The 25,590-nt window shown below is 37.7% G+C and overlaps 2 protein-coding genes across 2 annotated transcripts in view; both read right to left on the bottom strand.

The window, feature by feature from the left end:
* Nucleotides 1–114: 114 nt before the first annotated feature.
* Nucleotides 115–15,572, bottom strand: LOC113637661 (leucyl/cystinyl aminopeptidase). The gene is made up of 18 exons (XM_027138430.2): nucleotides 15,184–15,572; nucleotides 11,244–12,072; nucleotides 10,987–11,125; nucleotides 10,133–10,264; nucleotides 9,782–9,902; nucleotides 9,473–9,624; nucleotides 8,915–9,028; nucleotides 8,507–8,638; nucleotides 8,296–8,427; nucleotides 8,066–8,217; nucleotides 7,465–7,556; nucleotides 7,130–7,313; nucleotides 6,872–7,028; nucleotides 6,600–6,778; nucleotides 5,002–5,163; nucleotides 4,777–4,917; nucleotides 4,604–4,685; nucleotides 115–4,516 (listed from the first exon to the last, which is right to left on the bottom strand). Exons 1-18 carry the CDS (start codon nucleotides 15,200–15,202, stop codon nucleotides 4,385–4,387), a joined length of 3,051 nt encoding a protein of 1,016 aa, XP_026994231.2. The 5' UTR covers nucleotides 15,203–15,572; the 3' UTR covers nucleotides 115–4,384.
* Nucleotides 15,573–17,023: 1,451 nt separating this feature from the next.
* Nucleotides 17,024–25,590, bottom strand: part of erap2 (endoplasmic reticulum aminopeptidase 2) — a 9,398-nt gene continuing 831 nt past the window's right edge. Inside the window, exons 2-19 of the mRNA XM_027138588.2 lie at nucleotides 24,285–24,829; nucleotides 24,034–24,172; nucleotides 23,683–23,817; nucleotides 23,442–23,562; nucleotides 23,208–23,362; nucleotides 22,515–22,628; nucleotides 22,287–22,418; nucleotides 21,688–21,819; nucleotides 21,523–21,591; nucleotides 21,250–21,425; nucleotides 21,078–21,157; nucleotides 20,803–20,986; nucleotides 20,004–20,160; nucleotides 19,522–19,706; nucleotides 19,169–19,330; nucleotides 18,919–19,059; nucleotides 17,578–17,659; nucleotides 17,024–17,483 (exon numbers count right to left, since the gene is read on the bottom strand). Coding sequence (XP_026994389.2) covers nucleotides 17,337–17,483; nucleotides 17,578–17,659; nucleotides 18,919–19,059; nucleotides 19,169–19,330; nucleotides 19,522–19,706; nucleotides 20,004–20,160; nucleotides 20,803–20,986; nucleotides 21,078–21,157; nucleotides 21,250–21,425; nucleotides 21,523–21,591; nucleotides 21,688–21,819; nucleotides 22,287–22,418; nucleotides 22,515–22,628; nucleotides 23,208–23,362; nucleotides 23,442–23,562; nucleotides 23,683–23,817; nucleotides 24,034–24,172; nucleotides 24,285–24,784 — 2,811 coding nt within the window. The 5' untranslated portion in view covers nucleotides 24,785–24,829 and the 3' untranslated portion in view covers nucleotides 17,024–17,336. The remainder of the gene's footprint in view (nucleotides 17,484–17,577; nucleotides 17,660–18,918; nucleotides 19,060–19,168; nucleotides 19,331–19,521; nucleotides 19,707–20,003; nucleotides 20,161–20,802; nucleotides 20,987–21,077; nucleotides 21,158–21,249; nucleotides 21,426–21,522; nucleotides 21,592–21,687; nucleotides 21,820–22,286; nucleotides 22,419–22,514; nucleotides 22,629–23,207; nucleotides 23,363–23,441; nucleotides 23,563–23,682; nucleotides 23,818–24,033; nucleotides 24,173–24,284; nucleotides 24,830–25,590) is intronic.

Raw genomic sequence — 25,590 nt, 5'->3', positions numbered from 1 at the left:
TAGTCTTGATAAGGAATTTACTCAACTAAGTGCACTGAAACATTTAACAGCACGTCATTTTCCTTGTGTCTGAGAACTACGGAAATGATAAATAAATTACGGGTGTATCTGAGATACTTTAAAAGAGAATTTTATTTGTTATTTCCTTTTGATAAAGACATTATATTCTGTGTGTGTGTATATACAGTGTCCATATTAACAGGAACACCTCTACATCAGATGATTTGTGCAGGTATCCAATCCACCATCATGTAACAGCAGAAGAAAAAAAACAAAATGAAAAAAAAAAATAAAAAAATCAATTGTTCACACCAACCATCAGAACAGGAAAAACTTGTGATCTTCGTGACGAACCATTTTCCAGTTGGTTTGATACTCAATTCCCCATTCAGATGTTGGGTGCAAACATTTACAGAAGCTCTTGACTGTATCTGCATGACTTTATGGCTTGTGCTGCAGGCACATGCTTGGCTGACTGGATAACTGCATAAATAAGCAGGTGTAGAGGTGTTCCTAATAAAGTCAACACTAAGAGTTTATTGTACATACTTCTCAATCACACACGAGCAAATCCAGTGTAAAGATTTTGCATAAAGTATATGGGAAGGAGGCAGACAGAAGACAAGACTGTATGCAATGACAGACACAGACAGAAACAATATTCATGTTCATTAGAACACTGCAATGACAGATGCATATGCAAAATGACAAAAAAAAAAAAAGCACAAAACCAGAAAATATGAGTGAGTAAATGTATAATTCAATCTGTAACAGTGACTATTTTGATCAGTTATATACAATGAATATAAAACATCAACACGTCTCTTAAAATGGCAGCTTTTGAAAAGAAAAAGAAAATCCAGCATAAATCCAAAAAGCCAGAATTTTGCTCACCTTCAATGTAATTAAATCTAAAGAAAGAAGGAAATTAAATTTAGAGATTAATTATAATTAAAAAAGGGGAACAATTCTATTACTGTACCTCTTTAGGTTATAAGCAGACATCTGAAGGTTTTGCACTAAAATCGACTGATATTTCTAGCTATCCATTTTATCTGATATATTTGATAGTTATTCGTCAGTTTTTCTCTAAAATATTTCTGATTTCACTGAATATTTCACATTGATGGCAAAAATTCTGACTAGATTTATCTTTCATCACAAAAACAAACTGCCATTTTAACAGTGTAGAAGGAGTGTGGATTTTTTTCCTATCATTGTTCACCACAGTCCCTTGTTTACGGCTAAACAAAAGTGATTATTTACATCACAGTAACTTGTGCCACCTTTTTTATTTGAATTCAGTTTTTAATGGATGCAGCACTACTACAGGCTAATAGCCATATGAGGTCAGCATAAGTGTCCAAAATATCTAAACTTCATCACTATATTTCTGAATGAAATACATCTTGAAGTTGCAGTCATGAAAAAACTGGCCTCTACCTCAGTGCTCTTGAGCTCAAGCTTTCATGTCTGCTGAAATCAAAAACAGTAAAAACAAACATTCATAGAACAAAAATACTCCTAATGATTAAAATCCTGTGTAACTAACAGTATTCCATATCGGAAAACTGCGTAGAATATAACTACCTAGAAAATGCACCAGATAAGTATTCAAAGCCCAGCACTGCAAAGTCACAGTGCTAATACATTCAGGGAGAAGCCTCTCAAAAGTGGAAAGAGAACTAGAATACAGCAAAAATTAGACCTCACATAGGAACATGAGGCTGATCATATATAACTGTACCGATTTGTGTAAACTGCCCAATCTCGTTAAGAATGTATTATTTTTTATTTACTATTATTTTAATATTAAATAGTGAGGAACTAAAATTCATGTCTAAAACCAAAATCTGGGGCACTCAAAAAAAAGTTCTAGATTAACAATAATAATAATAATAGTTATTATAATTACTTCTTGCATTAGATACCCGAAGATAATGAATTAATATTAAATTAAAACTAGATGTCCCCAAACAGATGGCCAATAAAAAACTAATAATATATCATTTCATTATATAATATAAAACTATTTTATATGACCTCTGCATATTAACTATGCAGCTATGATTTCAGGTCTTGAGTAACAGTAATAGATGCAATGAACACTGTTCAAATTTTAAATCCTGTTAACATTTTAAACATTTGTACTTTTGGGGCTAAAAATCGAATATCCGGTGATGTGTCCCAAATTGTTTTACATCATCATGATGAAAATGAAAGAGTCAGAGAGTTATACTGTATCTGGAGAGCGAATAGCAGCTTCAACTGCTGGTCTCTTTTGTCAGGGATAGAAATAAATGCTGGGACGTTTGATCTGGTTTGCTAAGGAGAAGGGACAGAATTTCATTGTCAACCTTTTTAAGAACCTTGACCTATGCAGATATCTCTTAAAGGGCTGGTGAATCTGTGGGTCTTTGTTCCAGCTGAGATTTCACCAGTCTGCAGAAGCTTTTTGTACGTGTTACAGGATAAATGAGTGCAAGACCCTAAAAATAAAGCATATGCAAATAGCATGTAAAGATTCTGCCAACGCAAGGTGACGACAGCGTATCTGATCGCTTCTTGCATACAGTATTTAGTCTAAATTGCGTTGGTGATGCAAATGACACCAAATATTCCCAAAACTGAGTTTTACAAGTTTTAGGGCATGTACAATGAATTTGCAGCTAAAACAAATGATGCAATGATGACGTCTTTACTCCTGATGTGGGAAAATATTATGATTAATTTCTTTTTAAATACAAGCTTCATTCCATATGTGCATAGCAAAACTTAAATATATAATAAGAAACTCGATCCACACTTAATCTGTCGTGTCAAATAACAGCCTCTGACTTCATGTGCAAGACTGCATAAAATCTAAAAACAAACAAACAAAAAAAGAAATAAAAAAAAAGGACAATAAAATCAATACTTTCAAACTCCACAAAGAAAGAATAAGGCTTATGAGGAAAGCTGCTAAGGCAAGAGAGTATTTACACAGTGCCAGCTACAAGCACTGCAAATTCCATTCAACTTTAAAAAAAAAAAATAATAATAATTCTGCAAATACCTTCAAGACTGATTGTCTGCACAAATAAAGACAGATAAACCATCTCTGTACCAAATTCCTTTGAGTTCTAGTGAGATGCTTCCCCTTTTGCATGATCTCAGAGTTGGAAGTCATATTCTCCTTAAACGACTGTTTTTTTGGCAAACGTATGCAAAAGGCATGTTGAAACCCCACTACTGAGTGGATTGGTCTGTAGCCATCATGCGCCATCGTTCATGACCTGAAGTAACCCTGAGCAAGCTGGAATTCCCAATAGTGCAAACAGTCACAGGCCACAGCCGCATGCGTGCAGAGACAGGCCAAATTAAAAAAAAAAAAGTCACCAGAGTTTCCCCACATGACCTGAAGCATCAACAAATACATGACAGAGGAACACGTGTCTGAAACATTACACACTTAACAGGAAGGCCATAAACAACAGAAAAGAAATCAATGTGCTGTTATTTACAGTCTGATTATCATAAACTTTCCTTAACCTTTGTTTTCCAGAGGTGCCAAGAATCCCTAGCAAACAAAATTAATATTTAAGGAAAACGTAAAAAGAATCTGTGACATACACTCACTGTCCACTTTATTAGGAACGTTTTATCCAATCATGTGGCAGCAGCACAAAGTCATGTATAAAGTCATGCAGATTCAAGTCAAGAGCTTCAGGTAATGTTCTCTCTGCATGCACAAACCATCAAATCTTGAGGTGGGTGGGCTACAAATGCAGAAGACTGCATCATGTTCCCCTCCTGTCAGTCAAGTGTTCTCTCACTTACTGAAATATTCAAACCAGCTGTTCTGGTACCAAAATCCATGCCACTGTTAAAGTCACAGAGGTCAATTTATCCTCATTCTGATGGCTCTTTTGACCTGAATCTGGAGGATGTTTCGCATTATACTACTGCCACATGATTGGCTGATTAACTGCAAAAAATTTTCCTATTAAAGTGACTATATTGGTAAGAGATTTTTAAGGCTTTTTATATATCTGCCAAAGAAAGAAAAGTTTCATATCTGGCTATAATTTTTTGCTCTTTTCTACCATTTGAACTTTCTTTGCATTTGGTCTGACCAAATCTAGAAATCTGAATGCTACAGCTAAATGGTACCTCTGAATTACCATGGAAAATGAGAACAACTCAAAAAAAAAAGATACGATAAAAACAGCTGTATACTAAGTAAGAAAAAAGTGATTTGTTCATCTCTGACACATCTCTGCACACACAGGAGTCAGGCTGTGATCGCTGTAACATCACTCACAAGTGCTCGGCCTCGTCACCTGAGGGGTGTGTGTGTGTGTGTGTGTGCGTGTTGGTGTGTTACGACGTCGGCTCTCTGAGCCTACAGCCACTCCCTGAGTGTGCCCAGGTTCTTCTCCATCCAGAAGATGTTCCGCTGAATGTTCTCCACGGCCTCCTGAACGCTCCTCATCTGAGATCCTCTCTCCTTTAAAGAGCTGAAAAACCTTTGAACCTAAGCAGAGATGCAAATTGTAATGTTTTAGAATTCAATTCATTTGTAGCATTTAAACAATAACCTGAATTTCTTGACAAAACCAACCTCCTCAAGGTGCATCTTTGTAGAGAAATGGCTGGTTGTAGACATGATTATGTTTTGCAACGGGAAACTGCCAATAGGAAATCTTTAAAAATGGGAGAAACTGGTTAGAATTACAGGATCATGCTGTAACCAGTTAACTTTCATTAGATACTTTCATTTTCACAGGTACTTACATTTCTGTGAGTTTATGCCAGTTCTCCTTCACAAAATCCCAAGCGTACAGGTAACCTGCAAAATGTCTGCTTACTCTGCTAATCACCAGAGGAAGTTCAGGAGTCTGGATTGGACTTCCTGTAAGACCTGCTTTTAAGATCCTATAAGATACAGGATTTCTCTTGTGAACATAGTAAAAAACTTTCCAAGCTGTCGATAGCTGGTTGATGTATTAAATGTCTTACCATGAGATTTTGCGCATATCCTGAGTGCTACACAAAGCCTCCAGTGTTTTGCGTTTTTCCGAGTCGTAGATGGAGTGAATATACGAATCATATAATAAGTTCCACTCTTCATCGTTTTGGGCTGCCACAGACAAAACTGCTCTCAGGAGGTCTCCAGGAACCCTTAAGAAGAAAGAGAAACATATATCTTGTACACGTATTACTGCGTCCTGGGACAGCAGTCTGATAAACATCTCAAACCCTGTCTGTTAAGATTCAATGAAATTTTTGCATGCAACTGTAAGGCAAGTTTATTTAAGGTGGTTTCACATAAATGTATAGAGTACATCGGAGTTAAACCCTGGCTCATTTTGCAGCTTGGTGTGGGTTTGATTAAAGGACAGTCAAAGTAACTAAGTGAGGTGATTCTTTACAGTGAGAAAGTGGTTCAACCCTGAATTGATCCAACTGCAGGAGATAAATCAAACATTCTGCGTATTTAAAGTTGTTTTTTTGTAGTTGCATAAATGTGATGACTGATGGTTATTTGGACCAATTAACAAAACGGAGATAAAACATTGGAAGTGAAGCACAAAATATTTTTAAACAAGTTCTTTAGATCGGACTTTGGATCTGATCATTTATTTAGAGCCAGCTCTGTGCTCTCTACTAATTTTCTTCATTTTGAGGCACAGCTTAAAGTTTTGTGAGAATGCTTTCTGCACAACATGGCCCTTAGTCAATGTACAGTATTATTATTATTTTAATTACTTTTTGTCTCAGTAATCATGTACAGTGTGAAACCAAACCAACTAAAAAAAAAAATGAAAAAAAGATATTGATTCTGCTCCAATGATTTTTTTAAAAATTTGCTTGCCTACTTTTAGCCACTGAATTGTTGTTACATATTAGCATCAAATTTATCTTCAAAACCTTTGGTTTCTTATAAATAACAGTTTGGGATTCAAATCTCCAGAACCAGAAAACAAATACCTACTCAGACATTAAATAAAACAAATAAAACTACAGCTAAAGTGAGTTAACTAAAAAAAATTAATAATGAAAACTATAACTATCCAAAAAAAAAAAAACATTATTTTATTTATTAATAATATTATTATAATGATATATATTAGGCGAGTGCAGGCAGGTTGGAATGGGTGGGGAAAAGTGTCGTGTGACAGAAGAGTGTCAGCAAGAATCAAAGTAAAGGTGTACAAGACAGTAGTGAGAGCAGCTCTGCTGTATGGGTTAGAAACTGTAGCAGCGAGGAAAAGACATGAGGCAGAGATGGTGGTAGCAGAGATGAGGATGTTGAGGTTCTCATTAGGTGTGATGAAGATGTACAGAATTAGGAACAAGCACATCAGAGGGACATTGGAAGGTGCTTATGTTGGTAGAAGGATGTTGGAGATGGAGCTGCCAGGTAAGAGGTAAAAAGGAAGGCCAAAGAGGAGACAGGGATGTGTTAAAAGAGGATATGAAGTTAATTGGTGCAAGAGAAGAGGATGCCGAGGATAGAGTTAGGTGGAAACAGTTGATTCGCTGTGGAGAACCCTAATGAAAAGCCGAAAGATGATGATGATCATGATACATAAGGATGAATTGCTCAAACCTACGTTTTATTTAAGGATATCCACTGAGCAAAGAGGTCTTTGGCCTTATTGGTGCATGTTGGTCTGCTGAGGGCGCAGGCAGTCTCCAGCAGGACCGACCTCAGACTCACTTTCGACACAGAGCTCTCCTCTCCCCATGATTGGTTGTCCATCAGATTGCCAAAATGATCAAAAATATATGTCTAGAGAAACAGAAGAGAATAAACATCTGGATGTTGGAATGTGAATTGTAAAAAAAATAATAAAAATAAAAAAAACAGAAAAGGCAAACAAACCTTCATCCTGGCCACTAGATTTAAATCGGACCTTTTCTCGAGCAGCCTGTAGATGGAGACAAGCTGCGTCAGGGCTTCAGTCACCGGCGCCGTTTCTGTTTCGTTCTTTAGATACTCCAGGAGGGTTAGCACTTGTCTGAAGGACACCTTTCCTAATCTGATTTAAAAAAAAACTGTATCTTTGGAATTGGATACATGGCTGTATCTTTGGAATTTCCTGAATCATGAATAAAATTGCTGGAGCCAAATGATACTCACCTTGACAGAGCAAAGACATTATTAATGAGAGACGCTCGGTCCTCCGGTGGAAGAACATTGACGTTTTCCTTCAAGGCTGTGATGAGTGCACTCCAGCCTTCACCTCTGTAGTCTACTACATAGAAGCCCTCACTCTGGTAGTTAAACTTCAGCCACTTCACATTGCCTGGAAGGGTAAAGGTGGCTGAAAAAGATAAAAACAAAATTATTATTATTATATAAAAGATTATATAGTGTTCTGTAATTCACTGCATGATTTTCTTCACATGCTATCAATTTTAGACCAAGACAGGATCCTCTGGTTACAAGACTTAAACCAGAAAAAAAAAAAGTACCCGTTTTTTCCTTCAAATAAAATCTTTGCTTGCAGGAGATGGAGCTGGTACAAGTGTTATTGATGTACGTCAGTGGGATGTGCCACAAGTCGCTGTGAAGAGAACAAAGCCACATCTGAGTGAAGCTCAGCTGATTTTCATAGGAGCTTATTAGATAAGGAGTTTACGTAATTAAAACTTGACTCCCAAAGTCTGTTTGCAGTTTGTCAAACACACTCCTCTATCATAAGAACACAGACTGATCTGATCCCCAGGGTCGGTTAATATAATGACTGGCATTTAGGGACTTTTGTACATTAGAAGTGAACCTTGCTTTGGCAGATTTTTCATTGTATTTCAGCAGATGTAGAATGTGATTTTTTTTTTAATGAAACCGTTGCACAAACTGACATTTACGCAATGTAATTAAAAAAAATCTTCACATTCATCATAAATACTGGGATCTGTGTTGATATTTAGCATGCATCAGTTCAAGGGTGTTTCCTGTCAGACTGGTGTGGGACATCGCTCACATTAAAAAGGTAAGTACTGAACGCTGCAGTGTTACTGAACTGAACACTACACAAACTAAACCCCATGTCAAAAGCATATCCCAAAATACCCGTGATCTGTGATGTTGGCAGCATTTAGGAGGAAACGCTCTTGTGTTACTTTCACTTGGTTGCCTGTCCAGTTCACGGTGATCAGAGGAAAACCTTTCTGTACAATCCAGGTGTTCATCATCTCTGCCACGTCTATGGACGGTTTTGTGATCTGGAACAGCAGGGACGATGTGGTGAATGAGGTGCAATTAAATATTCAACAATTCCTCGGGCATGGAGAAGGATGTACCTGTGAAAGGCTGTTCCACAGATCTTCCTTCTCAGTGTTGCTGCCATTATACTTTTTCAGATACCCAATCACTCCTTTCTTGAAAACTCCTTCGCCGAGTATTGTATTGAGCATGAGTAAAAGAGAGGCGCCCTGCGTGAGAACAGAAGACAATTAATTTCTAATCGGTGGTTTGAGGCGGACAAGAAGTAACTTGCTCATGATATCTAACCTTCTCGTAGGACACGGAGTCAAACATCTCTTCCACTTCCTCTGGAGCAGTTACTTTAGCAGATACAGGATGGGACGAATTCATTGCGTCTTTTTCCAGGGCTCTGAAGCGTACATCCAGGAAATCGTTGTCCTGGAAATAAATAAACCAAGTCATAATGAAGCCAGATGTTAATACACAATATCCTTAAAGTAGAATGATGTGGCAAAAATGTGCACAAATACTGAATCAGATGGGGAAAAGTCTTTGTTTTTTTGGTGGGAAGCTTTTCACTTAAATCAGCGCTCCCAACCTTTTTGCAGGATGAGCATGGGCACACATTCATTAACTTATTCTAATAATCTAATTTAAAAAATTTTATGATTTTTTTAACTTTTTTTTTTGACCTACGGAGATATTAACACTTACAATGTCAAGATTGGGGAAGACTTTCTCAATGGACAAATACTGCATGTATGTTGCAAATCCTTCGTTCAGCCAGAGATCATTCCACCAGCGCATGGTGACCAGGTTCCCGAACCACTTAAACAGGGAAAACAAACTAGGAATATCAATACTGCCGTTTTATTACGCAAAAGACAATCCAATGGAGTAACATGTGGAGGAAGGAATTGAATCTACAGCCACTGATGATTTAATACGCAGGTGTAGAACACTTTGTGATACTCATGTCATGAACAATTAAAAATGTTCCAAGACCAAAGAGAGCCTTACCTACAGTAGCTTTAGTACATGGCTCTGAATAAAATGGTGGTTAAACAATACTTAAATACTGCACTGATCAGAGTGAAAATATTACATGCTAAGCTTCCGACAAATTAGTGTAACAAGCTAACTGTACTAGCCATGTACACCCACCAAAGGCAGCTGTAAACTCTACTACTGACAGAATAAGAAGGAAGTACATTCATGGAAAAAAAAATTAGTAATAATTTTTTTTGTTGTCGCTGAGAATATGTCGTATACCTGATGTGCAAGCTCATGGGCAATGACGGAGGACACTAGTTGTTTATCCATGGGGGAGGAATGATTACCCACGAGCAGCATCGTCTCTCGAAATGTGATGAGACCCCAGTTCTCCATTGCTCCAGCCATGAAGTCTGGAATGCCCACCAAGTCTGTTGAAGGAAAGGACAAGTAATGAATTTTGCCGAAAATAAATCCGGCGAGCATAACCAGAGTTATGAGTGAACACAGTCGATATGGATGCGAGACTATACGCTGAACGGAATAATCACTATTTGATATGCTACTGTAAAGTGAACGCTGTCTCACCTAATTTGTGCAATGGATACTCGATTTCAAAGAAACTATTGTAGAACTGCAGCAGTTTGGTGGCTGTATCCAGAGCAAAATCAACTTGGTCTTTTTTATCTGGAACCGTGTATACAGAGACCTGTGGAAAAGACAAGCACACACATTCGACCTAATCAGTTTAGGATTTAGCAAACTGGATGAAATCACACTCAGACTCTCTCTCACACACACACACACACACACACACACACACACACACACACACACACACACACACACACACACACACACACACACAGCAACTTAACCACTAGGCTACCGTGTAACCCATACTGTAAGTGCTGTGGAGCCTACGTAAAAAATACATACCCGAGTGTTAGAGACATTTCTACTGACACTGGTGAAGTTGGCCACAATAAATGCAACCAGGTAGGTGCTCATACCGACAGTCTTCTGAAACACATCCTCGAAAAGCCCATCTGGCAGCACGTTCGTTTTGGCCTAGAAATAAGAGGAAAAATCAGTGCAGAAAGCATTCATGTAAAATATATATACACAAGGTTTCGATTTCTATTAATTATTATTTAGAATAACCGCATTCTTACTTGCGTAATAATATCTTTAAAGTATATTTTTTAAGTATAAATATCATGTCTAATGTGGATTAAAGGTTTGTGAGCATTCTTAAATACCCGTGTCCCTAGTTTTTTGTTCCATCAACATTTAATATTTCACCACATTTGTAAACCACTGTAATACATTGTTGTATTTGGTATAATCAGTGTCAGCTCTAGTAGAACAAGCTGTGTGGTCATCACAGTACAGGTCTGCTGTGAATAAACTGGCTTTAAACTTCTATCTTTGGATACGAGAGGGTAAGCTGTAATGATTCAAAACACCTTGTGACCAAGTGAACAATTAGGAAACCAAGAAAACAACAAAAAAAACAACACCACATAGCTAATAATTAAATAAATTATAGTTTAGTGCACCAATAATATCAGTAATTACATGTTAGTGTGAGTGTAAAAGAGAGAGAGAGAGAGAGAGAGAGAGAGAGAGAGAGAGAGAGAGAGAGAGAGAGAGAGAGAGAGAGAGGGTTACAGTGCCCTGAATTAGTATATATTATAGAATATATATGTCTTTAGCAATAAATTTCTGAACAGGTATTCTGTTTTCAGGATCAGTCCAAAAACAGCTCACAAATGAATTGGGAATATTACCAAAGGCATGTTAGAAAGGCTGATGTACTCCACTTCTCTCTTTATCTTAATTAGAAATGTGGCCTTAAAAGCAGGTTCATCAAAACAGGGAAAAGCTTTACGGGCAGCCAGGGGCTCAAACTGAGTAGCAGCCAAAACTCTGATGAAAGAGCAAGAGAAAAACAAACATGATCAATCACACCAATAATAATAATAACAATAATAATAAGACGAAGAAGAAGAAGAAGAAGAACAGAGGCAATAACAATATAGTCTACCTTCTATATCCATTCGTGTCAGTGTAAGAGCTGTTATAAAAGCCATCAAAGCTGCTGGAGAGTTTTGCTGAATAATTCATATTTAGCACATACTTTTGTCCCTTTTTAAGTTCCTCTGAGAACTTGATAGCAATCTGCTGCCAAGGCTCATACTCCAAGAGCTTCACCTCTTTGCCTTGGAAAGTGACATTCTGTATTTTTAAGCCAGAGCTGTGCAAAACCACGTTCTTGGTCTCTTGAAGAACCTCCACAGTGATGGCTACACTCCCAGTGAAACTCATGGTGCTCAGGTTGGGATGGAGTGAGATCTCATAGTCAATAGGATGCACACTGTTTGGAAGCCTCAGGGCTGTCCACGGGAAGAGGTCACCACTTTTGGAAATTGGATAAATGACTTCCATGGGAGTGCTGGCCTTGTGGCAGCCTTCTTTGGAAAAAGTGCATTTAGGTATGAAGTAGATGACCATGACCAGTGAGGCAATGAAGACCAGGAGTAAGACTCCCACCACCATGGTCTTCACAGACGGCATCGAGCATAACCCGGATGCATGCTGCCGGCTGTAGGAGGCTGCGGCACTGCGCTGGCTGCTGGAACTGCGGTTCATGAAGGACATGCCCAGGAGTCTAGCTGAAGACTCGTAGTCCTCCTCATCTTCTTCCAGCTCATTCTCACCAAGGCCACGTACCAGCAGCCTGGAGCTGCGTGGCTCATAAACAACGTCATCCGAATCGATGGGGTAGGATGGCGAGTCCTTCGCTAGATCCACAACGTCAGGTTCCTCCTCAAACATGCTGTTTTCTATCATGTTCCGAGGAAGCGTAGATCTGTCTGAGAATAAAAAAGCCGATGTAAGCAAAAACAATCAATTCTACAGTACATCTCATAATAATATTGGGTATTTTTAGGTTATTTCCTGTTGACGTGGGGGATTGCATCACGTAGGCTAAACAGGAGAGTTCATATAGTTGCATTTTGCACACAAAAGCAATTTGCACAGCACATTAACCACATCGATAAATAGTCAGACATGAGGGAGAAATGGATTAAAGAGGCACATGCCAGTATGTGTTTAGGTGGATATATGTAGATCACTTTTACTGCTGGAGAACAGTAACCCTGTTACTGTTGGATGACATTCTAAAATTTTAAGCAAATATTTAGGCATACATTTAAACAACGTGGAACAAAGATAAAGTTCGGCTTGTCGACGTTTAGTCAGAGGCCTACTTGTAGATTTACCCACGCAGTTAAAACATGACCACAGTCTTCCTTGTTTCGTTTCCTATGAGCTATGAGAAAAACAGGTTCATGTTCCATCATAAGAACACACTAAAACAGACTCCTCCGAGAACTCAAACTTTTCATCTCTGCTATATAATCAGTAAAAATGTAAGCATAGAGGTCGGTTTATTATTCTAAACTCATATTCTAATATGCAGCTTACATATGTTAGAAAAGCTACAGAAACATACTGAGCTGGTAACCAGACCATCTTTGGTTACTTTCAATAAACATTTAAGATTTTTTTAATTGCTATTGTGTTGTTTGTTATACTTGTTATTACAAGCTGGTAAAGTTTGACCAGCAGGTAGCTGGTCTGGATATACAATGTCTGTTCCTTACTCTCTTTCTGAATGATTGATTGATTGATTGATTGACAGACAGACAGACAGACAGACAGACAGACAGACAGACAGACAGACAGATAGATAGATAGATAGATAGATAGATAGATAGATAGATGAGAAGTGGGTCAACTGTAGCTATCCATTTTGCTGGAGTGGTACCATTAATGTAACAAGTTTTTCAACATTAAAGCTTATATATTTTACCTAAAAGTGTAGTGCACCTTTGAAAGTCGATATAAAAAACTAATGCTGTTCCATAAATGTGCTTTAAATCGTTTAAAGTTATACTTATATCCATGTTTCCTCAAAGATATGTGTATTATTCTAAACACAGTGCCAATATGCATATTACATATGTTTAAAATCATTGCTCTTTCTCCTGCTTATCACAAGTCCTGGCCTACAGAAACCACATAAACCATCACTTATACAAACATTGCAATTATATCAGCTAGTCTCATGAGCTCAAAACACAGGTGTGGTGTTTAACAGATTAAACTAAACCACAAAGTCTCTTCTGCTCCTTACTGAGCTTTGTTTTATTCGATGGAAAATGTGTGTTATTGAAATGTATGGGAAAATATCTGAAACACTTTCAGGTCTTTTATCATGTTTTACAGCTTTATGAAAAGTCAATATTTTCTTTTAGGACCTGTTTGCCTGCCCTGATTATACCGACTCTGAAATTGACTAGTCACACCAAACTGCTGAAAGTGTATTTAGACTAAATTTATTCATTAGACACCTTGAATTCTACATTAACTTTGATGCATCAAAAAAGGTGCAAATGTTTTACCTCAGTTAGTAAAAATACAACTTAGACTGCTGTACTGTTTTCTAGAAAAAAAAAAACGTAAAACTTCAGCATTTTATTCCGAATGAAAAACGCATTACAACATTAAAGCAACTGAGCCCATGTTGTAATGTCATTTCATTGTGCTTTGCAGATAAAATATAAAACAAAAGTATATATTTCCTCAGCGAATAATCATAGAGAATGCTGGCATTTGTGTTTACCTGTGTCATGAGTGACAGATTTTATCATTTTATAAATTTTTCCCAGGATAATAATCCTTTCTGTCCACGAGGTCACCTCCGTGTTAGAGGATGGGAATGTAAGTACAGAATTATTTATATGCATCAACACACAATCGGCTATATCAAGCAAGACAATGACATGGCTGTTGTCCTAATTGGTGTCATGACAAAGCCAATCCAGAAACCTAAAAACAATGAAGGTAAGCTCATCCATGAGGAGATCTAAATAAGTATCCTACTTAAAACTCCAGCTACCAAAACATACAGAGCTGGTCAAGAAAGTAGATTGGTCATATTGTATTGTAGTAAGTAGTGATAAAGACATAATTATGACCAGCTTGGTTTGTGTAGTTTTGACAGCTGGTAGCTGGCCTGGATATTGCAATCTCTCTCTCTCTCTCTCTCTCTCTCTCTCTCTCTCTCTCTATCCCTCTCAGTCACTCACTCTCACACTCTCTCACACACACTAAACTATCTCTCTCTCTCCCTCTTACTTTCTCTCCATCTTACACACACTATATATCTCTCTCTCTAACTGTACCTTTCCATCTCACTGGGGTGGTAATATAAAGGAAACACCTTTCTGTACATTAGAGCTTATATCTTTTACCTAAATGTGTAATGCACCTTCAAAACCTGATATAAAGACTAATGTCGTTCTGATAATGTGCTTTAAATCGGTTAAAGTTACACTTATATCCTTATTTCCTCAAAGACAGGTAATAAAAGTACAAAACAATGTATAATTTGTGTGAAAGAAAGGTCCAGGTTTTGTTCTGTGTGTGTGTGTGTGTGTGTGTGTGTGTGTGTGTGTGTGTGTGTGTGTGTTCCAGCTATTTAAGCAAAAGCAGCTGCTTATCTCCTATGACCTTAAGTGAATAGGAAGCTTTGTATGGCCGCTAGGGTTCACTCCTTTTGTTGACATGTCGTTACTCACTCAAACAAGTTATATACCAATACCTTCCTACATATATTAGCATCGTTACCGAGCTAGACACAAAACTACACCTTAAACTAAACTTCTCCTTTCCGTGCAGTCGGTGTCATTTGATGTCAAGTGGATGACAGACGGTGAAAAACACGGTGGTAGCCATTAGTGTGCGCGCGCGTTAGCTTACTTGATTAGCTTAGCTCTAGTTTCAGGGGTTTGTACATCATGTCAAACAGTCTGGTTTTACAAGAAACGTGCATTATATGCGAGAGTTTGGGAGTAATGTTACATATTATTGTACATTTCACAGAATGTCAGACTTTATCTCAGCACTTGTCTTACCATTATCAAACGGATCCATATTTAGAGCTCACCACAGCTCACGTCCGGGTTTGTATAATAACGTCAATCCACAGCAAAGTAAAGGCTTATTAAATAATATTAATAATAATAATAATAATTTAAAAAATGCCCCAGATCCAAACAGCTGAGTCGCTTTCGTAAACTGGTTTAGTTTGGCTAACAAGCTAACTCACGTCCAGCATAATGAGCTGCTGTTCTGTTTCACTTCGCTGGATTGCAATAAGCGGATGAAACGCTCTGTGTAGAAGAACAGCACATGGGCTAAAGCATCACGGTTTCCAATTCCTGTTTCAGAAGCACAAAATGTTCCTCGATGAGTGCTAAGTGCACTGGTTTACATTTAGCACTGCTCCAGGCGGCTTACCCAAGTACTACACTGTGTCTAATCCGTGCTCTGAGCTGTGAATCAGTGTTGTAGCTTCTTCACTGCACATACTAGTGTTTTGTCAGCTCTTATACACCCAGTTCAACTCAGGAAGGTCTGAAAATGTGAACACACAAAGTAACCTATGTGCAGTGAGGACATGTCACACTCCGAGACCTGGACACTGCACTAATCACCAAATAAGTCTAGAAGGTAGAACATGAGATGTTATCTACTGTAATCAACCTAACAATGAAGCAAGGAGGGAATAGTTCTCAAAATAAAATAGAAATAATATCATACCTACGGATCCATATTCCAACTGGGTTATGAAGCAAACAGACTCCATAGCAAAAAAGACTGAACACTGTGATAAAGCGACTCTAGTCACTGCACACCAATTTGAGTTATCACATGCTGTCAATTTCTTTCACTATTATTCATTGTGCCTCTCACAATAGTATAATGGTCTATCATATGATTGTGGGCGAAACTCTACATGACCATGTAGGTCTGCATGCATTTGAACATTAGGTTATGATCATCGCTGCCATTTATTTATAGATATTTCATCCATACACACATTCCAGTGTGGAACATCTTCTGAATCAGAATCAGGTTTATAGGCCAAATGTGTTCACACAAGGAATTTGGTTCCAGCACCTTGTGACTCTCAAAAGTACAGACATAAATAACACTGTACTATACAAACTATACATGAAAACAATGCAGACAATGAGATACAATATAGACATATATCTGAGCACATCAAATAGATTCTTTATCTTTGTTTATCTATCTGTTTATGTTTATTTCGAAACATGTGACATGCTTAGCGATTACGGTGTTAGTATGTGTGTTGATGTGTTTTGTATTTTTGTTATTCCTGTTTAAAGATATCAGTCACTCTGACATCTTGGAGGAAAGTTTTACATTAACAATGGTTTTCAATAGGCTAAAAAATGTCAACTATCTTAAATATATGTCATAATGGTCAGGGCTTCTTTTCTCCCTCAAAATTTTCCAGTGAAATTCAATGTCATATTAGTGAGAAATCCAGTGTGGAGGAGAGTATAAGGGAGATAACAAATATTGCACTCAAAGCTCCAGAATGCAATGTGACTACAAGAGTCACAGAAGCAAATTGGCTTGTTAGCCATCTATTAGATGACAATGTGGATGATGGTATTAGCATGAAATTGGAAGCTGTGGAACCTGATCTGTTTGAGCAATGTGTAAGGACATGTAGTAGACAGACTAAAGGACTAAAGCATTGCTGCACCGAGATTGCATGATACCGATTAATAAGTAAGTCGTTCATGGTGGATTTCTAACATTAGTCTTTAGTCTGGCTCCACATTCAGACTAAAGTAACAAACACAAGGTGTAGACATTAAATAGGTCATACGTAAATTAGAAAACAAAAGCAAGCCATTCAGGAATCCAAAACCATGCCCCAATTGAATTATGTTTAATTTTATGAACAAATTAGAAACCATCAAACCATATTTAAGCCACAATAGTTAACAATCCATTTTAGAAAATCTATAGAAAATATAACACTGATCAACACACAGGCAACACATTTCTGTTTCCCTGTATATCCATTTACCTTGAAATACAAAACACCCCAAACCATGCTTAATGTAGGTAAAACTTTCTCATCACAGCTTTACATACTGCATTCTCATTTACTTTCTTTGTTAATAAAAAAAATGAAAAAGTAAAAATGTCCATTAATTCATCTGCATGACAACAGGTGAAGTTTCTAATTCAGTTTCATCTGAAGCCACATCCTCAGTGTTTCCAAATTCCTCTCCAGCCACAGAATATTTTTCTCCACGTTCTCCACAGCCACCTGAGTGACACGGAGCTGAGACGAATGTTCGTGAATAGAAGCAAAGAATCCCTTGATCTGGAAAATCAAGGCATACATGTTTTTTGTAAGGGTTCCACATAACAGTGATAAAGATGCTGAATTATTCTAAAATAAACAAAATGAAACTCACATCAGCAAGCTCTTCTTTAGACGAGAACTGCCCGGTTGTACCTATGATTATATTTCTGATACAGAACGAGCCAAGTTGAAATCTGCCAAAAAAGAAAGAATATATTCTTTGTTTGGACGGTTTATGACATCTTATCTTATGACATGCTGCCCTCTGAAACCACCTGTTTCTCTTGTAACTCTACACTACACACAATTCAACACACAAGTCAAATTTCGGTTTTCATGGCAAATGCTTCACATAACCTAATAACCTGTTTTTATTTCACATTAAAAATTGTATAATTGTTATAAGGAATCTTTCTGTCATAGGAACGTGCTTAGAACAAAGGGCTTTGTCACTTTTCAGTACCCTGACAGGCTGTTGTTTATATCTTATGCCCCTTTCCACCAGAAAGAACCGGGTGCTCGTTCAGAGCTAGTGCTGGTGCTAGTTCGAAGTTGGTTCCATTGGTGAGCCTTCTAAGAACCAGTTTGCCTTTCCATGGGCTAGAGAGCCATAACAGGGCCAAGTCTCACGTCACTGTATACAACGTTATACAGCAACATTAGCAGCGACAAACACAACATCAACAATGGCGGATGTTGCTTTACTGTTAATGCTGGGTTTAGCAACCTAAATTGGCATCCAAAAGCGGTGAATCCTGATTTAAAATGATTTAAAAACGGCGCTAATGACATTCTCTGTTGTCTTGGTTACAGTAACCCTGCCCCCAGCCCCTGACGCAAGCGGTTCTTAAGTCCAGACCAGCAAGCCGTGGCCTAATGTGGGCAAGTCGTGGCCTAATTGTTAGAGAGTCTGACTCGTAATCCTAAGGTTGTGGGTTTGAGTCTCGGGCCGGCCACGACAGAGATGCCCTTGAGCAAGGCACCGAACACCCCAACTGCTCCCAGGGCGCCGCAGCATAAATGGCTGACCACTGCTCCGGGTGTGTGTTCACGGTGTGTGTGTGTTCACTGCTGTGTGTGTGAACTTTGGATGGGTCAAATGCAGAGAACGAATTCTGAGTATGGGTCACCGTACTTAGCCGTATGTCACTTTCACTTTCAATGTTTTGCTACTTAAGAACCACTTTTCCTGGTTCAGAGCCGGTGCTTTGGGTGTTGAAAAATAAAGAACTGATTTTAAATTAGGCTCTGGCTCTAAACCAGCACTCAAACTGCATTAGTGGAAAAGGGCCATTATTAACTTCACAAAGGATAAAAAACAAAGGTTGATGAGGAAACAAATTCACCTGGATCAGTTCTTACTCTTGTACCTGTATAAGCGGACATGTGCTGTATTTACTGATATTTACTGCACGTATCGATATACTGATATTCTGAGATATACTGAACTTACTTTACTACCAGTTTATTCCAGTTGCTTTTCACAAAATCCCAAGCTAGGAAATGACCTGCTGGATTTCTGGCCACAGTGTATATTACTGTAGATAAATCCTGGGCTCTTATCACCGATCCTTCCATTCCAAGCTCCAGCAGTCTGAAATCAAATGCAGTTGTATCCATTATCTAAAGCATAATGTCAAATCAAATGTTCAATTATCCAATAAACTTATTAAAACGAAGTGTAACTAGATAAATAATAACACCTTTGCAGCTTATTGGGATCCTTGTTGCTTGTCAGTGCTGAGAGGATTTTGCTTTTCTCTGCTGCACTTATGGAAAGCACATACTTTTCCAGCAGGTAATGCCAACCCTCATTATCCTGGGCTCCAACTGTGTAGATGGTCTCAGCCACATCAGTGGGTAAGCTATAGACACCAATTCACACTCTGTAAACTATTCACCATCAACTCAGATGCAAATAGTGCTGATAATATGGAATTTATGACCAATTACAAAATATGTGTATTATGATTATCATCTGGTACAAATCAATAGAAAGTCTTTTAAATAAAAAATAAATAAATAAAAAAGAGGGTGTTACAGTATTTTAAATGACCTGGTTGTTCCATTCGAATTCATCCAGCTTTGGAAGAAATGTTTGGCTTTTTCTACACAGGGAGAATAACCAAGATCACATGCTAGAGACAGAAGCTCTGAGCGCAGCCTTCTATCTGAGACCGTACCCTCGTCACTCCAGGTCTGCTTGTCTATCACGCTTCTAAAATACTGCAGGATGTAGGTCTGTGGGACAAAAGCAATCACACACAATGGATTACTTTCTACCCACAATCTTTTTTTTTTGTTGCAACCTCACTTTAACTGAGCTGAACAGGACTAACGTGGTGTAGCAAATAAGATTAGCTCTAAAATCTTGGAAATGTCTTATTGAGGGACGTCTGGCACATTATGGTAATTGTGTTCAAGTCGAGGCAGAACCACTGATCGTAAGCTGACAGTGTGGTCTGCTAGTAACACAGATGCAGTTGTGTGTAACTAATAGGTTAACAAACATTGATCTGACACATGATGCTGGAATACCTTGAGATTTTGAGTGACATCAGCTATATTTCTCTTCTCTACCATCTTGTAAAATGATTCTAAATATCCGATGCCTTGGAGGAGGGGAACGTTGTGTGTCTCAGACTTTAAGTAGGTGATCAGATCCAAAGCCTGGTTCAGTGCCAAGCGCCCTGCCCTGAAGAGATAAAAAAAAAAAAACAGAACAAATACATATTTCTTTTCTTTATAATGCAGGGATGTTTAAACATTTCTTTAAAAATGGATTTTTTTCCATATAGTGTATATAGTTTCAAATAGTTAAAAAAACATTAACATATGAAAGTGCCTTGTGTTAATAAACTACTTATATTTACATAGAAAGGGAAATGAAAGAGAAAAACCATACAATTAATCATTTTAAATAATGCTGATCCTGACTGAGATCAGGTAATAATGTAATTATTGTAACAGGGCTAATATGAGGCCTGATTGCCACTGATATACTATAATTATTTTTTTCATTTATTTTAAGGGAATTGGGTGATTATTAGGTGAAAAAAATAAACTAAAAAATATATTAATCTAGCCAGTGTGTATGTTGGACATGTTAATTAATATTATGTAGAGACTATGAGATTGAGAGCTGACCAATTTCTAGAGCTGTTTTTTTTTTTACTTAACTACGACACCTAGTGTTCAAACCAGGAAATTATTATTTTTTTGTCTTATTTAATAGAAATGTTTTTTTAATAGCTTGTAAACTGGTAGCAAAAGGCATGCACATTCCATTTACGACTTCTAATAGAGCATTAGTCATCATATTGTTTTAATAGCTTACGTGACCAGTTGAAAGGCATTGTGAATAAGGTTGGCTCTGTCCTTAAAGCTTACAGCACTGTGGTTTACTTGCAAAAGCTTGATTAGTGCACTCCAACCCTGTGCGTCATAGTGCATAATGTAGTAGCCATTCATGTCTGTGTTAAACTTCACCCAGTCCACTTCCTGATCCAGGATCAGCATATCTGGCAAGTGAATAAGTATTTCATTAAATGCATTAACTTCCTCTTTACTTGACTCTATGAGTAAAACGAATTATCTTGTAGTAGTTCAGACCTGATTTGGTCTCTAAGATATGCCTCATTTCTTCACTGGAGTGGCTTGTTTTGTAGGTCAAAGGAATGTGCCATAGATAGCTGTTTAGATGAAGGAATGACGAATTATTCTTTCTAAACAAAATATTTATGACTTTAAAGTTCAAGCAAACGTGAAGTTTTTCTGTAATTACCCAGCTTGCATTGAGTGCCACAGTGGGTCACTGGGCTGGACTGTCTTTATGAACCTCTCCTGCTCAATGTACAGTTTGGTTCCCTGTCGCTTTACCGTCACCAAAGGGATGCCCTTCTGTAGAGTCCATGTGTACATCATCTTCTTCAGGTCTATGTGCTCACCTGCAAACAAATACTACAGAAAAGCAATGAGATAGAAACAATCTACTCTTACATTATTAAGCTGAAACACAGGAACCATATAAGACTCTTGAGTGTGAAATGAATCGTACTGCATTTTTGGTAGCCTGTCTGTCACTATAGCAGAATTCCCCTAATGTAAAATCCTCTTCAGAGCAGGTCTGTAGAGCAGAGATACACACAAAACGTAACATTAGAAACTGATTATGAATGCAGAATTCCATAATTCTTAAAAAATTGGGGAAAAAAGTTTTTACATTGACCAGGCTGTCCCACAGATCCTCATTTTTGGCATTCTTGTATTGAAATTTCCTCAGGTACCGTACTATGCCACTCTGGAATACATCCTCTGTCAGAAAATGCCGCAGCATGTGTAGAATGCATGCCCCCTAAACATTCAACACAAACAGGGCCGATGCAATCTAATGAATAAGAGGAAAAATTTGGCTGACCTTTTTACACCTGGTTGTTTTTTGTCTTGTATCTGGATTGTATCATGACAACCACATACTGTATGTTTCCACTATCAAATGCATCTCTGGAGATCCAAATCTAATTTACATATATATTCACTCTTAAGGCTTGCTTTCAGTTCTTTTAAGCAAGCCGTGATTGATACCAACATCAATAACTACAATTTTGTGTGGTGTTTCTCAATTGGTACTCACAGATCTTATAGTAAAATGAGGCTTGAGAATGTATTTATTCTGGCTGTTTGAGCGACTGAATTAAAATCTGCTTTATATGTGTTTTTTGTTTGTTTGTTTGTTTGTTTTAAGGAAATGCCTATATAGATTATAATCCTAATGAATAGGAAATGGTTTCAAAGATGTTTTTGTTACTGGTAGAGAATCACCTTGTCATAAGACACTGAATCAAACATCTCTTTTATCTGAGTGGGGTTCTCGGCAGATGATGAGATCGCTCTGGATGAGTTGAGTGAATCTCGACCAACTGCTACAAAGCAGATGTCCAGCAAGTGATCCTCCTGAAATCCAGGTTAAAAAGAACAAATCCTCTGAAACATTTTAATTTGTTGCATGATATTTAAAAAAAAAAAGGTTTTAAGGAAATAAAAACATACCGCTTTCAGTTGTGGATACGTATCCTCGACGGAAACAAACTCCATATATTGCGCAAAACCCTCGTTAAGCCATATATCATTCCACCACTCCATAGTTACCAGGTTTCCAAACCACTATAAACAGAGACTCGAGATTATTAGATTTATATTATCACAGATATAGTGTAAATCTTATGCCATAGAAATGCTAAATATTGCATCAATAACTGTAGGAAGGTTTTATAGTCTCTTATGGAGAAGAGTCCAAGCCAGAGAGAAAAACAACAGAGATAATAGGGCCACACTAAAAGGCATAATGTTCCTTGCATTGCCCTTATATTGCTCTTCAATAAAAACACAATCAGAAATGCATTTAACTTTTATTACTGAGCTGACACATTGAAATGGAACCACTATCTGATCACAGTCCTAAAAGGCAAACAGGCCACTTCTCCTGGATGATTACGGACTTAATACAGAAATAATGAAGAAACAATATACACACAAAGAGTGTTCCTTCATATGGACTACTATGACTTGTGGAAAAATATATTTTAAAAATACGGAACCACATACAGCTTTAATATAATACAAAACCTTTATCTTGGAAGAACAACAGAACAGACGCTAAACAGAAGCCTGTAAACATTTAAACCTGTTTCTGGCCTACTTTTAGCACCCTTAGTTTAACTGTGTCCTATATGCTATGCTAACCTGATGAGCCAGCTCATGTCCTATCACCAAAGTAACCCAGAGCTTGTCAGAGGTGGAAGAAACCTCTGGATCATAGAGGAGAGATGTCTCTCTGTAGGTGGTCAGACCCCAGTTTTCCATCGCTCCAGACTGGAAATCTGGAATTGCTATCAAATCTGAAGAAACATAACAGAAAAGTAAATGCAGCACATATCAAATTTTACAGAAAGAGAAAAGCTACATTTTAATATTTACCTAGCTTGGGGAGCGGATAGTAGATATTGAAGTATGTCTCGTAAAACTCCAAAATTTTTATAGCAGCTTCGAGGGCATAGTGGGTTTGGTGCCATTTGTGTGGTGCGGCATAAACAGAAACCTAAGAACAAACACATGAATGCACTAACATGAACGATACCTTGTAAACCCTAGGTATGTCACAGAATGAAACAGTAATGTTGGCAAAACTAATAAATGACTGTCAACCTATATGACTTACGTCAATCCCCGTTGCAGTTCGCCCCCTGACAGACTTGAAATCACAGACGATGAAGGCCACGAGATAAGTGCTCATCCGTACGCTTGTTTCAAACCGATCCTCAAACAGACCACCATCAAATTTCACTGTCTGCTCCTGCAAAGAGAAAGCACACCTTTCTGTTTTGATAAATTTCTGGTTCTATAAGATAATCAGGAAACTCACATCATCTACAGTGGATATATACAGTACACAGTTCTACAAGACTAAAGACCTTTACTCTAATGTAAGGTTTTCAACTGGGTTGAGACCTAGTGAAAGCCATAACATATGATTAACATGGTTTTATTATTATTTTTTATCACATCTTACTATGGGCATGTTGGATAGCGCAATGTGTGAGGCTCCCCTTCTGATCCGTACAGAGTAGTTGGCTTTGAATATAGGCTCATCAAAACAAGGAAAGGCCATTCGTGCAGAGGTCGGCTCAAAGTGGGTAGATGCCAATACCCTGGAGGTAATAAAACATTATGGAAAGCAATCAAAAAATATATAATTTTTTTCTTCTAGATGTTCAAACAATGCCTTTAACACACCGACTGACATTATATTGGCACACAAACCTTGTTTCTCCTTCTTCGTTTTTGTAGCTACTCCTGTAAAAGCCATAGAAACCATCAACCAATGCTGCACCAAATTCCAAATAAAGAAAGTACTTTTCTCCTGAAGATAGAATCTTAGGAGAAAAGATGGCAATCTGCTCGTGGGAAGGATACTCCAAAACAGGAAGCACTTTATCAGACAAGTGAGCCTCACTCTCATCCAGTACAGTAGCTGTAATGATATCAAGGTTCTTGCTGTGCAGGACCACCCAGTTTGTGTTGTTCTTCACGTCAATTTCGATCTTGACTGAACCGTTGAACCTCAGAGTGGTGAAGTTGGGATGGATGAGCAGATGGTAATGAATGGGAATAATGTAATTCGGAAGGCGCAGTTTGCTCCACGGGAACGGGAGGCCGTTGGTCGCTACGTGGATGTTTTCAGCTGCAGTGTTGGTGCTTTCAGAGGACAGACATGTACCGAGGAAGAGCAATAAGGTGAGGGCAAAAAGTAACAACTCCATAGTGGATGACTGATTTCAAATAATTGTACTTGCATCGAGTTCAACCTGAAAGAAGAGTTAAAAATGAAAAAGTAAGAAAAGAAGGGTTGCAAATTCTTATGTAAATAATTAAATAAACAGGTTTTTGCTTTAAATACAATGAAGCTCTTACTTTACATGGTAGATTAGCTAGATTCTCACAAACGTTGTCTGTCTGACATGGGACATATAATCAAGTAAATAATTTAACTATATAATAATATTATTCTATTTTTTGTACAACGCTGCCTTCATGTGTGACGGATAGCCAGGAAATTGGTGGAAACTTCTTAATATTGTACGATAGCTTCAGCCCACTCTGAAAATATTGGAACATCAATAGCAATTATTTAGTTTTAGCTATACATTTGGGTTTGGGCTCAAAAGTTAGTTATGAGACAATAGATCAGAATTTCAGTTTTTATTTCTGGATATTTACTATTGTACAACTTGTAACAAACATCACACCTTTGGTGACAGAACCACAATTTTAGGTGAGTAAAATAATAAGAACTCTATAACGTTACATATAAAATAACGTAAATCAAATAACCCATAATATTTGATTGCATATCTATTGCCTGCAATAACTCTAACAGGTCAGCAATCTGCTGACATCACAAAACTGTTGCATTCTTCCTCTGCTTAGTTGGATGAAGTGTTTAAGCTGTAAATGCTTGTTGTTTGGTTTATATAATGTATTGTAAAGTTTGTATTTTCTGGGTGATTGGAGGACGTATATTTTAATCATAAGACTGTTAATGCTACGGTTTGTTTGGTGTCATTTG

Source organism: Tachysurus fulvidraco, chromosome 9 (assembly GCF_022655615.1).
Source record: "Tachysurus fulvidraco isolate hzauxx_2018 chromosome 9, HZAU_PFXX_2.0, whole genome shotgun sequence".
NCBI lineage: Eukaryota > Metazoa > Chordata > Actinopteri > Siluriformes > Bagridae > Tachysurus > Tachysurus fulvidraco.
This window is presented reverse-complemented; position numbering and strand designations above follow the sequence as displayed.

Coding starts and splice junctions, on each gene's coding strand:
- LOC113637661 (XM_027138430.2), bottom strand. Junction 9,903..10,132: donor GAAATGTCTCTAACACTCGG/GTATGTATTTTT, acceptor TCTTTTCCACAG/GTCTCTGTATACACGGTTCC. Junction 9,625..9,781: donor GTATCCATTGCACAAATTAG/GTGAGACAGCGT, acceptor TTCCTTCAACAG/ACTTGGTGGGCATTCCAGAC.